Raw genomic sequence first — 16,255 nt, forward strand, 5'->3', positions numbered from 1 at the left:
TAGCCCGGCCCAGCTCCACCTTTAGCCGGCCCAGCTCCACCTTTAGCCGGGCCCAGCTCCACCTTTAGCCCGGCCCAGCTCCACCTTTAGCCGGGCCCAGCTCCACCTTTAGCCGGGCCCACCTCCACTTTTAGCCGGGCCCAGCTCCACCTTTAGCCGGGCCCACCTCCACCTTTAGCCGGGCCCACCTCCACTTTTAGCCGGGCCCACCTCCACTTTTAGCCGGGCCCAGCTCCACCTTTAGCCGGCCCAGCTCCACCTTTAGCCGGGCCCACCTCCACTTTTAGCCGGGCCCAGCTCCACCTTTAGCCGGCCCAGCTCCACCTTTAGCCGGGCCCAGCTCCACCTTTAGCCCGGCCCAGCTCCACCTTTAGCCGGGCCCAGCTCCACCTTTAGCCCGGCCCAGCTCCACCTTTAGCCGGCCCAGCTCCACTTTTAGCCGGGCCCAGCTCCACCTTTAGCCGGGCCCACCTCCACCTTTAGCCGGCCCAGCTCCACCTTTAGCCGGGCCCACCTCCACTTTTAGCCGGGCCCAGCTCCACCTTTAGCCGGCCCAGCTCCACATTTAGCCGGCCCAGCTCCACCTTTAGCCGGGCCCAGCTCCACCTTTAGCCCGGCCCAGCTCCACCTTTAGCCGGCCCAGCTCCACCTTTAGCCGGGCCCAGCTCCACCTTTAGCCGGCCCAGCTCCACTTACATCTCAGCCCTGCGTCAAGCTGCGCTACACAAATAGCCTCCTCTTCCTAAAGCTCTTTCATTCTGAAAAATGTACCACATTATCTCATTAGTATCTGGGCCACATTTTTCACAAAATCATGTAGTTGGCTAACCCCAACTACATGATTTGCTGCATTCTACTTTGAGTTAAAAAAAACGACCTGCAACCTGCATCCGCCGGTGTTCCTGTTTAATGTGAATGAGTGACCGCGTGAACTGAACCGGAACACAGGGAGGCTGCATCACCTAACGTTTTTTACCCTCCTAATTCGCGATAATGACGAACTTTAACAGTCGACAAAGTTTCGCATGCAGTGGACGTTAGCCTTAGTTGGAGGGAAATGAAGACGTTGTAGACATCTTAATGCTGATTGGCCAAACCTCGACACTATGTTTTTAACCTTTTCTCCAATTGCCCCCCCCTCAAAAGAAATAAATAAAATTCTACGGATCTACACGATTCACGTGGATGACTTTTTTTGTATTTTTCTGAAAAGCGACAAGTTAGTAAGTAGTGTCATATCCATTTTATATTGGTAAGTGGTTCATATTCTTGTATTCTCACAAATGATTTCCAGGAAGGATATTCATTTGTGAAGGATATTCATTTGTGAAGGATATTCATTTGTACCCCCACCAGGAAGGAGTTTCCATCATTGACACAACTAGGCTGTCAGGGCTAAATATCAGTCAGAACTGAATTTATTCAGAATCTAATGTCCCACTTATTTCCAAACCTATTGTATCAGTTCCTAATTCTAGAAACAATTACATAAGTTACTGTTATTGCGGTAAGTATCTGGTTATTTGGAATGATTCCTCACCTCAGAATCATCACACCAGCATGTTGATGGCAAACCACAGCAGTTAAGTGCCATGAAACAAGCTGGACGAAAACCACCTCCCAAGTACAGATGTGTACACACAACATGACCGAACATAGGAATAATGACAATATATTCACTACCAAAATGCCTATGATGGAAATCAGTATGAAAATGAAGACCTTTATGTGTGGTTCTATCTGGTTCTTTGTTTGTTCTTAAGGCCTTTTTAGAGGCATTCACCAGCCATGGAAACACTATGGATAAATGCCAAATACAGAGAGTGAAGAGTACATTGGGTCAAAAGAGGTAAGAAGTTTAGGGATGTTTGAAACAAACCTTTTGCGGAGATGTTTGTGTGTGGATATCCAAATTGTATTGTATTTGATGTCGGTTTCACCATTGGGATATTGAAAGTTGAGAACTTTGTATTGGACCAAAACACTGATTGAGGGGAATTTAAGTTCTGCTGTGGTGCTATGGCTGGTCAAATGTCAGCATGCACATTGCGTTACTTGCTCATTGCAGCGACACAGTCTGGTGCATTTTCCTTGTGTTTGTTTGTTCGAAGGATTTGTTTTATAGTCGCTCTAACTTCAAACCAAGCAAATCCTTTGTTTTATATGGTTTTAAGTACAAGAAGAGGAGAATGACATCTTTTTTTAGTAGCCTATTTTTTTTAACTTTTAACTCGATTTCAATCGTCATATACATACAGGTACTTCAATTTGACCTCTCCATTTAACCCATCCTAAGCATTTAGGAGCACTGGGCTGCTGTGAAGTACACACGTAGCACCTTGGGGTTCAGTGTCTCGCTCAAGGACACTTTGACGTATTACAGTAGGAGCCATTGTTTTATTCATTCTTTGACCATGATACTAAGAAAGTGTAACGGGGACTACAAATGATCACAGCTTCTAAGCCTAAAACGCACAACATGAATGTCAATGACTTGAACTGTTTTTATTGAAACTGCTGATAATGCGCCACAGCAGGCGGAGTTTACCAGTTATTAGGATTACCCTGGATGAGGTTAAGAAACTGTTTTTGACATGTACACTGGCAGAGAGATTATTACCTGCAGCCAGTTGCTGTAACCTCAGTACCTATGAGTTTTGAGAAGATAGTATTAGACATCTCCTCACTGTCCCAGCATTTTAGGATTCTTGGAGCCCACCTGTGGGGAAACTGATGGATCTTGGGGTTAATTCAAGGCTCCTTCTATGGATGAATCCTTTTCTCCTGAATAGTACCCAGCAGGTTAGCTTCAACACAGCTATCTCCTTTCCTAAATTTAGACACAGGGCTGTTTTTTGTCTCCCATTTTGTATACAGTACACTGTATACAAATGATTTTCATGTCATGGTCCCAGCTGTGCCTCCCCTTCATTCCTTGTGTTTCTGCAGTTTTCCCCTCCCTTGTGTTTCTTGTTAGTTATCTCTCTCTCTCTCTGTCAGTGTGTGTTTGTCTGAGCGTGGCTCTCTATTCCACTCCTGCAGCCAATCAACCTGCACGTCTGCAATCCATCCACTGATCTAGCTTCTGCAGTTTAAGTATCCCGGCTCTACACCATTCTTTGCCAGGTTGTTCAGTTTGCCAACGTGGGATGCTACAGCCAATCTAAGAGCTCTTGTTCAGCATGTTCTCGTGTTTGTTAAAACTCTTGTCTAACCCAGTGTCTGCCCATATCTCAGGTTCAATACCTTTCTGTGATCCAAGCCTGCCTTCCTCGCCAGTCCCGCCAGCCCACAGCATTGCCCTCACTGCAACTGCTTGACTGAAAGCTTGGCTCGGCTCCGCCTACTCCATCTCACCAAGAATTCCAAAAAAAACAAAAACTAATTGAACTGTTGCCTGTTGTTCTTGTTCTTTTGGGTCCAAGATTAACACCACCTAACATGTCGACCTTCAGCCTCCACTCACACCTTTTTGAAGTATGCAGATGACACATCCTTGGTGAGGCTCCTAAAGCTTAACAATTCATCCATGGGTGGTTTTTGAAGAAGAGTAATGGAACTTCATTAAATGTTCTAGAGATTTACATAGTAGAAGAGAAGTCCTAACAAGGTTAAAGGTGCTCAATACAGAATTCAGAGCATATTTATTGCCTCCACATGGAGACAGCCATTGGGTTCATGCAAGAACATTTTTGTAGTTGTATTTTAACTTTCTCTTACTTTTTTCTGCATGGTGGACTTGTACAAGTGAGCCATGTCAGATTCAGCAAACGCTCCTGACTAGATAACTCTGTAGTGTAAATGACCAGTGTAAACATCAAAGTCACCTGTGTGGACATTAGCGCATGTTCAGCAGAATTCTAAAATTGCATAATTAATGCTCCAATGATATTAAGCAACACATTTAACCCCAAATTGCTCCTGTAGCTGTGCCTACGGTGTGATAGAATCTTAATTGTACATCGCTTTGGATAAAAGTGTCTGCTAAATGACTGTAATGTAATGTAAGAAGTAAGTCAGCCATGACGCGCCAGTTTACACTTCTCACTGACCTTTTTATATACAGAGAGAAATTTAACCTTCAGTTAGTGCATAATTTAAGTTGTTTAAGCGCCCATGTAATGAAATATACAATCCATTAGTGAAAAACTTGGATAACGGCAGACTAATTTTACATGACTCCTATTACCACTCGTAATTTGTGTTCCCACTTAAAATAAAATTCAAAGTACTGCAAGAAGATTTACGAGTGCAGCAAGTTCTCCTAAATCACTCGTACAAACCACTTAAGGTTTATCTTTGTAAGAAGGGTTCTTGCATGAGGCCCTTTGTAATCAAAGTCAGTATCTTCTGGGATGCAGAAATATACCAACCTTTAGGGAAATCAGCAGAAGTTATTGAAACATCTTGCCTTGGGCCAAAGTGTTTGACAGGCTTACAGACTGAAAGCATGACCCATGACCCAGGATTTTATATCACAGGAAAACACAGACCTTGCCTGGTATCAAACAGAATTGTCAACTTGTTACACTCTGTTTCCATCCTCAATCTGACATTGGCGCCACTCTAATCAATTTCCATGGGGGGAATCAATCGACTCGAACTGGAGTTGTTGCATTCAAAGGTCTGGAACCAGGCAAACGCCAACCATTTACATAATATCAAAAACAGGGTTTCATTTCATGAAAATCTCAAGGATTATAATTTTAAAGAATTCTTAATGTATGATCTTTTATGTCTACTGTAATAAGCCTCTGGAAGCCTGGGCCCCATTTCCGAAAGCAGGTTTAACAAACTCTGAACTTAACCCTGAACTCTGAGTTGACTAACGCTGAGATGGAAAACTCCAACAGCTGATCAGAGTTTGGTCACTCAGAAATACGAACATATAATCTCTGATATTATAGGAATTATGTTCCAGCTGACACGTGTTCACAGAGTCGCATGGGAATATCCTCAATAACTGACCAGAAACTAAAGGCCTAGGTTTAGTATCCCGGACGAGCACCCATTATTATATTACACTGGCTCCACACAGAACATAATAATGGACACAATACAAGGAAAGTTTTACTGAATGTAAATGTTTTTAAATAAACACATTCATAAATAAAAAACAAATACCACGATGCTGCTGCAGCAGGGTGGAGAGAGAGGGAGCAGAACAAAAGGGCCTGCCATTACAGACACAGCCCTGGTCAGCACAGGCCCGCCAATCAAGCGATCAACCTAGGGGGCTCAACAGGAAACACCAAAATAAAACAGGATGTAACACCATCAGTACAGTAACACCAAAAAACTGCATTGATCTGTTCTTGGCCATAATGGCCACTTACTGTTGTTAAATGTGATTATATGCCATTAAATAGAGCCAACAATAAGTGCAGTTAACATGCTTGTATTGGTTATACAACATTAGGTCCCCATCTACATCAAGATCTTCCTGCCTGAACTTTGAAAAAATTGATTCACGGTTAACATGGGCAGACCATATCAGGAGAATAGAGGAAAAATGCAAAAAAGTAATAAATGTGATGAGATGTGTGAGAACACACCATTTGTCCCCATATTGCATTCATCTATAAATCTAACCATGCTTGACAATTGTTTGTTTATAATACCCACCATGTGTTCCAGAGGCTAAAGGGGAAGGCACCCAACCATTGCCTCTATTTATACACTAGATGATGTCATCCGTGATGTCATTGGGTCAGACCAAGTATGGGGGGGGGGGAGTAGAGTATGTGTAGGTAATTGGTGTCACCTGCACTGAATTAGATCCTGCTGATAGGAGGCTCTATATAAAGGAGATGACTGTGACTGAACGGGAAGGAGAAGATCAGTGTGCAGCTGTGTGCACGTGATTATGTTATTTTATGATGAGTTGAGTTTATTCAGTTCCGCCAAGTTAACCGTTTGTTTTGTTTGATATATGTTTGGTTACACGTGTAGCAGGGCACTTTTTGTAAATAAAACACCTTTTGTTATTGGAACAAAGTCTCTCGTGTCTGCCTCCTACCACTTCAGAAGCCACTCTGGTCAGGCTTCAACACAATCATGTAATGAAAGAATACAATGATTATACACAGATTTATACGGACGGTGCTAAGAAACCTGAGACAGGAGTGACAGGATTTGGGGTGGCAATACCAGCTAAAGGAATTAAAACAGAAGAACAACTAATGATCTAGGGGTTTACACAGTGGAGATGGTGGCAGTGCTGGTTGCACTACGATGGGTGGAAAAAGCAAGACAGGAAAAGGTGTTGATATGCTCCGACTCATCTTCAGTCCTAGCAAGCTAAGATCTTTTTATTCGAACAGCTGTCAGGACATACTGTATGAAGTCCTTCAGTCAGCCACAAGGATAAATAAACAGGGAGGTTAGGTTAAACCCCTGTGGGTTCCAGTACATGTAGGGGTGAGTGGGAATGAGAGGGCAGATGAGTTGGCAAAGAGGGCTTTAAAGAAAGGAAACATAGAAATGAATATTAGTGTCAGTAAGGCAGAGGTCAAATGTATTGTCTGGGAAAATATCAACCAAATGTGGCAAAATAGGTGGGACAGAGAGGAGAAAGGGAAACATCTATATCAAATTAAAAAGAGTGTCAAAGTTACCAGGGTAGGTAGTTGGAATAGGAGAGAGGAAACTGTTCTGACAAGGTTGCGGTTGGGCCATAGTGCATTAAACAAAACGCTGAAAATGATAGGGAAACACCAGACAGGGTTGTGTGAAGGATGTGGAGAAGAGGAGTCAGTTGAGCATGTAGTGGTGAGTTGTAGTGAGTATGAAATGCAGAGAGAGATGATGAGGAATAATCTCAGGAAATTAGGGGTGCATGAATGCACACTGAAAGGAGTACTGAACATGGGTGAGAGAGCAAAGGTTAGGGTACTGTTAGCTTTCTTAAAGAACACAGGTTTTATTTATAGGGTATGATTGAAAGTATTTTTTTTTTTTCTCTTAATTTTTTTTATTATTTTTTTGTTTTGTTTTGGGGTAAAGAGTGCAAGTCCATTGTCTGATCCACACTCCGGAGCAGAAGGTGGCGGTAATGCACCAATAAGATGGATGCCAACCCCCATAAAACCAGAAGAAGAAGAAGAAGAAGAAGAAGAAGAAGAAGTAGTTTGAAAAAACCCAGCACAGCCTGCGCAATCTTCGTTTGATTAATTCTCCCACAATGCAATGCGTATCTGTCATGGCTGCTCACTGATGCCACTTGCACCACATGGGTGGAAATAAACATTTTATCTCTGACTGAGAAACACCTAGTTGGCTCATTAAGAAAACGATTAATCGCCGGCTTTGATCTAGGACCGTCCAGACTGAAGGCAGCAGCTTTCACTTCACTTTAGCGGAACCAGAGGCGTTAGCAATGCAGCTGGACGTAGAGATCCCCGTCCTCCGAGGCTTTTTAACACCCAGCGAGGCAACGGAATGGAAGCAGAATGTTTTCAATACTGCAGGTGAGACACGAGGCTGCCTTTTATTATTACACCACACCATCGAGAGCAGATCCTATTATCTGACGGGTGCTTTAAAATGGCTATGCTGGCAAGTTGCTGTCGCTTAAGCAAAGTGACATTTGACGTTAATCGCAGCGGTAAAGAGGTGATAGGTGTACACGACACTGGCTTAGCAGGTTTTAATGTCATGGTAACGAAAGCTGTGGCCGCAGCTGGCTACAGTTAGAATTAATTAATGTGAATTTCATAACTGCTAGAGCTATCAGCAACGATACGTGCCGACATCTCGTGTGTGCCAGACCCCATTCATTTGTTTAATATCAATGTGCCTTACTCGTTGGCAACAGTAGACATGTCATGAAGTAATACGTGATAGCGATTTGAAATGTTGTGAATGTTGTTTCCATTCGTCATGCACACCCTTCGTGGGTTTATGGTAATTTAAATAGAATGTCAACTTGTTTAATTCACATTAGCCAAACTTAACTTTAGTTCGCCCCATTTTCTCAATCTTCTCAACACCGAGGTGGAGTTTAGAGGGAAATGCAGATTGCGCTTTTGCTAACAGATGTTTAGCCTGAGAGCTAGCTGCATGGACAATCCTGTTACGGTGTTTAGCATGACTGTGAGCCGACAAACGAGGCACCTTATTTAGTTTCTGACAGACTTCACTGCCGGTGTCTGGCGTGACGTCTTCATTCCCGACACCTGCTGCCAAGCCGCGTCGCGCTCACCTCAGTCAACATTATCTAGCAGAGCTGGAGCCGGTAGTGAGCCGGAGCTTCGGCGTGGCTGGCAGAAACATGACCACAGCGGTAGTCCTCACTATATTCTACAATGCGCTGTCAAACTAGTGCCCTCTCTGTCTCAAGTGTGACATGTTTTCACAGCCAGTTTGTCTTTTGTCACTTGAGTAAAGGGTGCGCTGTCAGACCGTCTCTTCTCAAGCAGGACCCAGTGGCTGTAACGGGACCACGTGTTTCTATTGTCTAACTGGGCAGTAAATGTGCATTTAGTTGAACTGGAGCAATCCGTCAGTGGTCAGATGGAGGAAAAGGTTATGGCCGAAACTAACAGTTTTCCCACTGGAGAAGGCACCCATGTAAACCAATTGGGCTGTTCACACAGGACCGTTGGCATTCTTCAACAATAGTTTTGACATTTGGTGTATTCTCTGTGCCGTGTGCATATCTGTCAAGAAAACACACTGATAATCTAGTATTAACAGGAAAATGATATATATCATATAATGATAAAATAAGCATCTTATGCTTTTGACTTAACTCCTGTCTCTCCCTGATGTTTCAATCCTTCCTCACAAAAGAACCGATTTCTAAATCCATCCAATATATTAGAAATGTCTGTCACTGCTGTTTGTAATTGAGGTTTTTTAATTACAAACTGGTTTTTAAACCTACAAGTTTCCCTTCCATGCATGTGATGTGTTCGTGTAACCGCAGCAGCTGTCACACATTCACAAACATATTGCTGGAGATCTAAAAGCCACATCTCATATATATTGCGGGGATTACGATTGTTGAAGTGTAGCATTACATCACAGCCACGTATAAAAAAATACATTGAAGAAAATATATTTATGGAAAGATCGCATCAACCTGGATTCGAATTCTGTCGAGCAAAATAGTAATATATCCAAAAACGGCCGCGCTACGCGATCCGCCACTTGCATCTTGCGGCGCTGTTTAGCGGCTTTCCCTGCATTTGGCTGATCATGCTCTGCAGACCCCCTCCCTAAACCATCAATGGATAAATCCAAAAGAAGAAAAGTCACGAAGGAAAATGGAGAGTTTAATTCTGCGTGGACGTATTCATTTGCTTTCACTGCCAACGATGCTGGCTTACCTGTATGCTTGATATGTGACGAGACTTTTGCAAACAACACAAAATGTAATGTTGAAAGACGCTTCCAGAACAAACACAGCTTTTACTGAAAGCATCACGCTGGAGATGAGCGAAAAAGAGTGATTCCTCTGCTGCTGCAGCAAACTCTCCTCTTCATAAGAGTTTGATATTGTTATAACACATAAAATAGCAATAAAATGTCAACAAGTGTCTTTATTCTTGTTCTATAATTTCATAAATACAACAAACTATAGTGTGTGTGTGTGTGTGTGTGTGTGTGTGTGTGTGTGTGTGTGTGTGTGTGTGTGTGTGTATATATATGTGTATATATGTATGTGTGTGTGTATGTATATGTGTATATATATATATATATATATATATATATATATATATATATATATATATATATATATATATAAATAAATAAATACAACTTTATAAACTGTGACATCAAATAGCTTTTGCGGCTCCAGACAAATTTTATTTGGTGGAAAATAGATCAAAATGTCTCTTTGGATAGTAAAGGTTGCCGACCCCTGGTCTAGACAGACAGACACTTCAGCTGTATAGTAAATAGCAGAGGAACAGAATCGCTTGTTGGCCGACATGGAGAGCAAGGCTACTGCTTGTACGACAATTTACACGTGTTTCCACATCAAAAGCGCAACTTCACTTGTGTTCAATTTGGTACCAATGTGTCCCTGATCACCTTCAGAGGTGGTTTGGCTGATCCATTCACAAACGCATATTAATGCAAGGTCAGATTCTTAGGATCTACATGGAGGTAGATGAGAAGGGTAGCTCTTTATTGTGGCTGTCAAGTCAGAGCTAACTAACTACTCTGTGTAACTGATTTTAGTGCGGTACGTCAGCTGCATGTTTGAAGTTAGGCTGTTGGCAAGAATCTGCCGATACGATACGTATCTTTATACAGGGGTTGTGGTTAAATATATTAAGATACTGTAAGCAAGGGAATATATTGCCATTGTTTTCATTCTAAGTTCAGGAAAACTGTCGCAGTATAAAGAACACACCACAAAAAATCTGAGTAAAAATACAAACTTTTTTTATGCAATCACAACAGTGGGATCTGCATTTGCATTTATTAGTCTTGTACCGTTTGTACAGTCTGAGCAAAGGAATTAACATGAAATGGTTCTTGCAGGATTCTATGGGTAAACAAATGAAGGAAATAAAAAATGTAAACATAGTGAAACACACTTACTAAAAATTATAAATATATATTGTGTTGTGCATAAGACAAGGACGCTGTGTCTACGCTGCTCCATCACTGTTGGCTATGTAAATGGAAACACATCCAACATGCGTAAAGCACTATCAACGGCATCACCCAGATGTGCCGATCAACGGGAGCCAAACCCCTTCTGCTTTTTAGATGCAAAAGCAGAATGGGATAAAACTATTGCGTAAGTTATATTGACCCTTTCATTGCTCTGACGGAAACTCAAAGTGACTTTCAGATAGCTCTGGTTTCTTAAAAATGTACGCTAAAGGCAGTGGTAGCGAGACGAATGGTAAATTCTGCACTAACCCTGAACTCTCCAAGACCACTGCAACAGTGAACTTTACAGAGGAGAGAGAACTTAATGTGGTCAAAAATAGTCTTTTTAACCTCCCTGTGAGAAATAACTCTTAAATAAGCGATACTAGTTATATCTAAAAGAACAATATGATAACTTAACTTTTAGCTTTTGGTGTAATCAGTGAAGTTACGCTGCTGTCCCTCATGTGTTAATATGCAGAGCTCTGCTCCACAGTAGTTCACATTTTAGATAATGTCATTTATTGTTTCCTCTTTAATGATATAGTATTTTATCCACACGCAACCCATCGGCTATTAATCAGAATGTTAACATTTACCACCCGAACTGCAGATTATCCGCGATGACCGCAGATATAACGGCAACCCACACGTCTCTAGTATGAAGCCAATCGGAGGCAGAGAAGGGTCATGGCGTCTGCATAGTAATTAACCATGTGCTTCTGTTTTTTGCAGAGAGAATATGTATTTTTGGAACAATGGGTGTTTGTTTTTAGGATATCGGGCCATTGGACAAATGGACTTTCGGTCCAGTGCGACAGTTTTCAGACTATTAGGGTTTCGCTAGTGCTGTGCGATATGACCAAAAATGTATATCACGGTATTTTGCATAACTTTGGCGGTACCACGGTATATCACGGTATTCTTTTCAAACTCATACACCTCACCATAAGGCCAAGTGTGCGGAAGAGAAACACTTTTATTTCAATGTTTTCGCAGCACTCGTTTAGGAATGCGGTCTTTTCAGCAATTTCAATTGTTAAAATCGACCAGAGATATTTGAATTTCACACATAGATTTTCATGAGATCTGCTCTATGATGTCTTTCCTCATCTCTCCTCCCTGTGTCACGGTGTGGGTACATCTCACTGGAGTAAGGAAACGTTTCAGAATACCCTTATTTGATTGGCTAAACTGCATCACGTGACGTGATTTACAACGCATTGGTCGGCGTTTTTCCTGCACCTAAGCGCCTTAACAAGTGCTGTAAATGCTGGAAAGGAGCGTGAATGAGTGCGCTGCATAAGGCAAAGGCCCGCAACCCACTGAAAACGGGTCCGCGGCGACCCACCAGTTGAGAATCTCTGGTCTGCAGGATCGTGACGAGCGGTGAACAGCTGTTCGTGTGGCGTGTCTTCCGTCTCTTCCGCTTTCCTTCACCTACATTCCCCTGGGTCCTAAGTCCCTCCCGTTACAGCGTCTAATCACCCTCTATATACCAACGTACATCTATTACAAATGCCACACATATTAAACGTAATCAGCGTTGCATATGTGTCAAACTCTGTCGGTGCATCTCCTGCATCAATCTGTTCTGTTCTTTAATGTAACGTTGTGCACGTGATGAGCCTCTCCCAGCTGTTAGCAGACTGTTGTGCTAGCAGGCGAGTGAGCTGTACCCAGCATGCAGTTCGGTGGTGAAATTATATAAATGTACAATTATTAGTGTTACAAATTGTTTCTGTGTCACAAACTGTTGTGTCGTGGTGTTTTGCCCTGTTAAATAGCGTTAGTTGTGGGTTATTCATTGTTGTGTTATAAAGTTAGAACCATGATCAAGGGTCCCTCTCAATACAGTTAATAGAACTAGCTCCGACTGTGACGCAAGCCGCGGCGAACAATGTATTTTGCCACCTGCTGAAGATTGACAGTTGTTGATAGACTGTGCTCCGGTATGACGGTATATGAAAAATTCATATCGTACGGGGAATTAATACCGGTATACCAGTTGAACCAACCGGTTGAACCAACCGGTATACCGCCCAGCACTAGGTTTCGCTATAATGGGCCGTAAAGTCTACTCCGTTGTGTTTAGGATACTGTTTGTGTACTACTGATCCACAGCCAGTGGACACTCTGGATTCTACCAAATTGCTCAGTAGTAGATGGACTACTGTAGTTGCCATGGCAATGCACGTCCATGAATTTGGGAGCTGAGGGGGCTTCTGAAAGAGCACTGAGAAGAGGAATGGGTGTTTTTGGAGTTTTGAGTTAAATGAAGTCTTTTTCCAGAGTCACAGACTCAACCTTTAACTGCATTCTTTGCTTTAATAGCAGTGTGCCTGGTGTTGAAATGGAGGTGTGGAGACTTTCATCTTAGCGCTGATCTAATTAACTGAGGGGCTGCCATAATAGCACGGTGAGAAGGGAGGACTATGGCTTTATGAGGGGGAAAATGAAAGCCTGAGGTATGGCCACATGCTTAATGACATTTCAGCTTCTCTTCAGCTCTGCCAATGCAGCCATTAAAGAAAACAAGAGGCCCTCAAATTAGTACATAATTCATAAACATTCCAGCAATGAGCTGCAGTTCATAAGGTAACGGTGAATATAATCTGCAAAAGTGTACAGTGCTGAGCGGCAATACAGATCCAAGACGAACCATGAGGAATGTCTCAGACAGGCATGGCAATTTCTATACTGAGCACAAGCAAGTTTTCAACTGAAAACTGCATATGGTCACAGTCGTGGTTCCCTCTGTTCCCTCTGGTGGGATGGTGCACACAGCCTTGATGACTTGAATGAATTTCATTAGTGTGGGTTTAATCAAGAGTTTAGTGGTGCTGTGATCATCTGCAAGCTGTTTTAGAGGCTTTTCCTCTCTGACAAGAATACCATTCTAGGTGGAAAAAAAACCAACCGGAAAGCAAATCTCCATTTTGCTTCCGAGTTGACATGATGGTAGGTTTAGATGATAATGATCCTTGATCCACTTTCTGCCAGGAAAATAACAGTGATTAAGTGTATTCACGTGTCACACCTTGTTACATTGTCAAATATAAGCAGGTTCCATTATGCAACCATGTCACCCCTCTGCTGCTCTGAGCTCTTTTGACAGAGATACTATTTTTAATCATTGATTATTATTTATTTTCCACTTTGCCGTTTTTCTCACAGTTATCATGCAACTTTAAACTTCCTGCTGATTTTTCACAGTAAAAGTCAACGGGGAAACATTTTTGATGTCTTTGTTCTCATACCATCCAGACGGCAATTAATCAATCAAATATTGGACAAAAAAATGTAATCTAATGCAATGATTGGACAGGCTACCTGCCTCGCCACCTGCCTGCCTGTCTGCATGTATTTTGACTTTGCACTAATTTCTCGCCACCCGATTCTTCCACGAGCTGCTATCCTAACAGCTGTGACTACTAACAATAGCCATGTTAGTTGTTGGTAACTTTCTTGATAGATTTAGCTGCTTTTTCTCTTTAGCATACTCTTGTTTGTCAATGCTACCAACCCTGCCTTTATTGAGTCACTGAAAGACTTTTAATTTGAAACATTTGTGCAGGAAGTGTTACTGCGGTATTTTTTAGATCAAATAAGGCATTGTGATCTGATACATCTGCCCCTCTGATCTTACACTTATTACTCAGCCTTTACCTTACTACTTGAGTGAATGTGTGAAATCCCTTTCAAGAGGGTTAAGACTAATGGTAGCTTTACACACTGTGCTAACTGTATTTTGTTTCTCTTAAGATTCAGTTTTCAGTAACTCTGTGATGTTGCTGCCTGTCCGGCTCCCGTTGTGATGTAATCGTAACATTCGAATCGGTGGTCTAGTCGTTCACATATCGCACGTCGGAGCTACTTTCTCTGCAGGGGGAGCGATGTTTTCACACATTCTGTCACCTCTTTGTAAATATTGGACACTACACTGCTACATCCATCATGTGTCGGCAGGAATGATTAGGGATCACATCCCGCCGCTCTACAGTATACGGCCGCTTGCTTGTGAGGCGCCTTGTTGTGATTTTGGCCGGATCATGTGACAGGCCGGGAGGTCACTGGTCTCAGCTTTGAAGGAAATGAGCAGCTACATCTAGTGTTACAGGAGAGGAAGAGGAGGTTGTTTGACACACAGGGATTCAATTTAAAGGGAAAAAAGAATCGATAGTCGTGGGCTTATTTTACACTGTCGTTTAAAGAAACGTATCACAATAGTAAGCTATATCAATATTTGTTGAGCCATGTTTCCTCTACTGGCAAATGATTAACTTTAGGATCTCCTTTGGTGTTCTTGTAACTTTTCTAGGGCTATCCTCAACCAAAGAAATTATTTGTTGACTGATAGATTAGTACATTTAATTGACAGATTTGTAAAAGTTTCTCCACAAAGAATCATGCAAAAGCATCACTTTAAATCTTGTTTACCAGAGGTGGGCTCATAATTTTCTTGGACATAAGACATTCAGCATGAAAAAACATGAACTAACTAATAAATTAAACGCATCTTAAACTTCTATGACTGAAACAACAGAATAATCAACTTATTAACTTTTCCGTCCATTGTGCCCTATCTCGTTTTGGATCACTGAAAATTGTATCATTTCTCTGTGACCTCGCTTAAAGTTCAGTTATTTAATTTAGCATCTGGTGTGTCTGGTTCATTATCTTCACTTGCAAGTCGTTTGCCCACCTAAGCTTCAGTTATGCTTGACTTTTGCTCTTGTAACTCTGTTACTTTGCAGGAGTTTGTGGTCAATGTTTTGTCTTGAGAGTAGCGATTTCTTGTTTTATTGAAGTCACAAGATCATCTTTGAATATTTTTAACTTGTCTCGGAGCTCTTGAGATGTCTTATGTCTCTGCTATTGTTAGCTAGTCCAGCTAGCACTGCCTCAGTGTGGTCAAGAAGATTCCATGCTGCGTCGTCCTCGTTGTTTTGTGAAATTTCTTCTATTACATTTAACGTTTGTATTGTTTTTCCTCCATCTGCATTTTTTACCCCAGTCATCTCTAAATTTAAGCATTTGATTATCGAGTTTCATGGATTGGGTGGGTTTATTTCAATCAACTTGACTAAGCAAGCAATTGAGCAACATTTTGGTCCACCGTCTTAGCTTAGCTTTACTGTTTTGGTTGTTTATTTAAAGAGTAACTGCACACTTAAATGTATTTTTTTAAGCAGGACTAAAGGATATAACTGTACTTTGACGAAACACATCATAGCTGGTGTTATTGTTGACATTTTTACCAAATTTATAGTAATCTGCATTTTATGGTTGAAAATGGTTCAAAACACCATCTACTGTTTTAATTCAGTCCTAATCTTGCAAGGTAAATCCCTCAGCGCTCTCCAGAGTCCACTGTTTTTTCAACACCACCTCTGTTCTTTATGGCACAGGAGCCTCCCAACTCATTTGATGTATTGAAAGTCAACAGGGAAGTTGTAGAAAAGTGTTTCCTTGATTTAAAACAAACAAACAATGGCCACCGCATTAGGGCTGCACAAATAAACAAATTTTAATCGCGATCACGATTTTGGCTGCCAAAATTAAATGAGCATGATCGAGCCAAAGAGCTGCTTCTATGACTGTGTTTAAGTATCTCATACTTTTGACTTTCTATCTCATA

General features: G+C 41.9%; 1 protein-coding gene across 2 annotated transcripts in view; it reads left to right on the top strand.

Moving 5' to 3' along the window:
• The first annotated feature begins 7,226 nt into the window (after positions 1 to 7,226).
• ttc27 (tetratricopeptide repeat domain 27) overlaps positions 7,227 to 16,255 on the top strand; it is an 81,950-nt gene continuing 72,921 nt past the window's right edge. The window contains exon 1 of one of the 2 annotated variants that reach the window (XM_079168931.1): positions 7,227 to 7,469. In XM_079168931.1, coding sequence (XP_079025057.1) covers positions 7,379 to 7,469 — 91 coding nt within the window. In that variant the 5' untranslated portion in view covers positions 7,227 to 7,378. The remainder of the gene's footprint in view (positions 7,470 to 16,255) is intronic. The other variant, XM_079168930.1, reaches the window with a different exon arrangement.

The sequence above is a fragment of the Pholis gunnellus genome (genome assembly GCF_910591455.1).
Source record: "Pholis gunnellus genome assembly, chromosome: 11".
In the NCBI taxonomy this organism is placed as follows: Eukaryota; Metazoa; Chordata; class Actinopteri; order Perciformes; family Pholidae; genus Pholis; species Pholis gunnellus.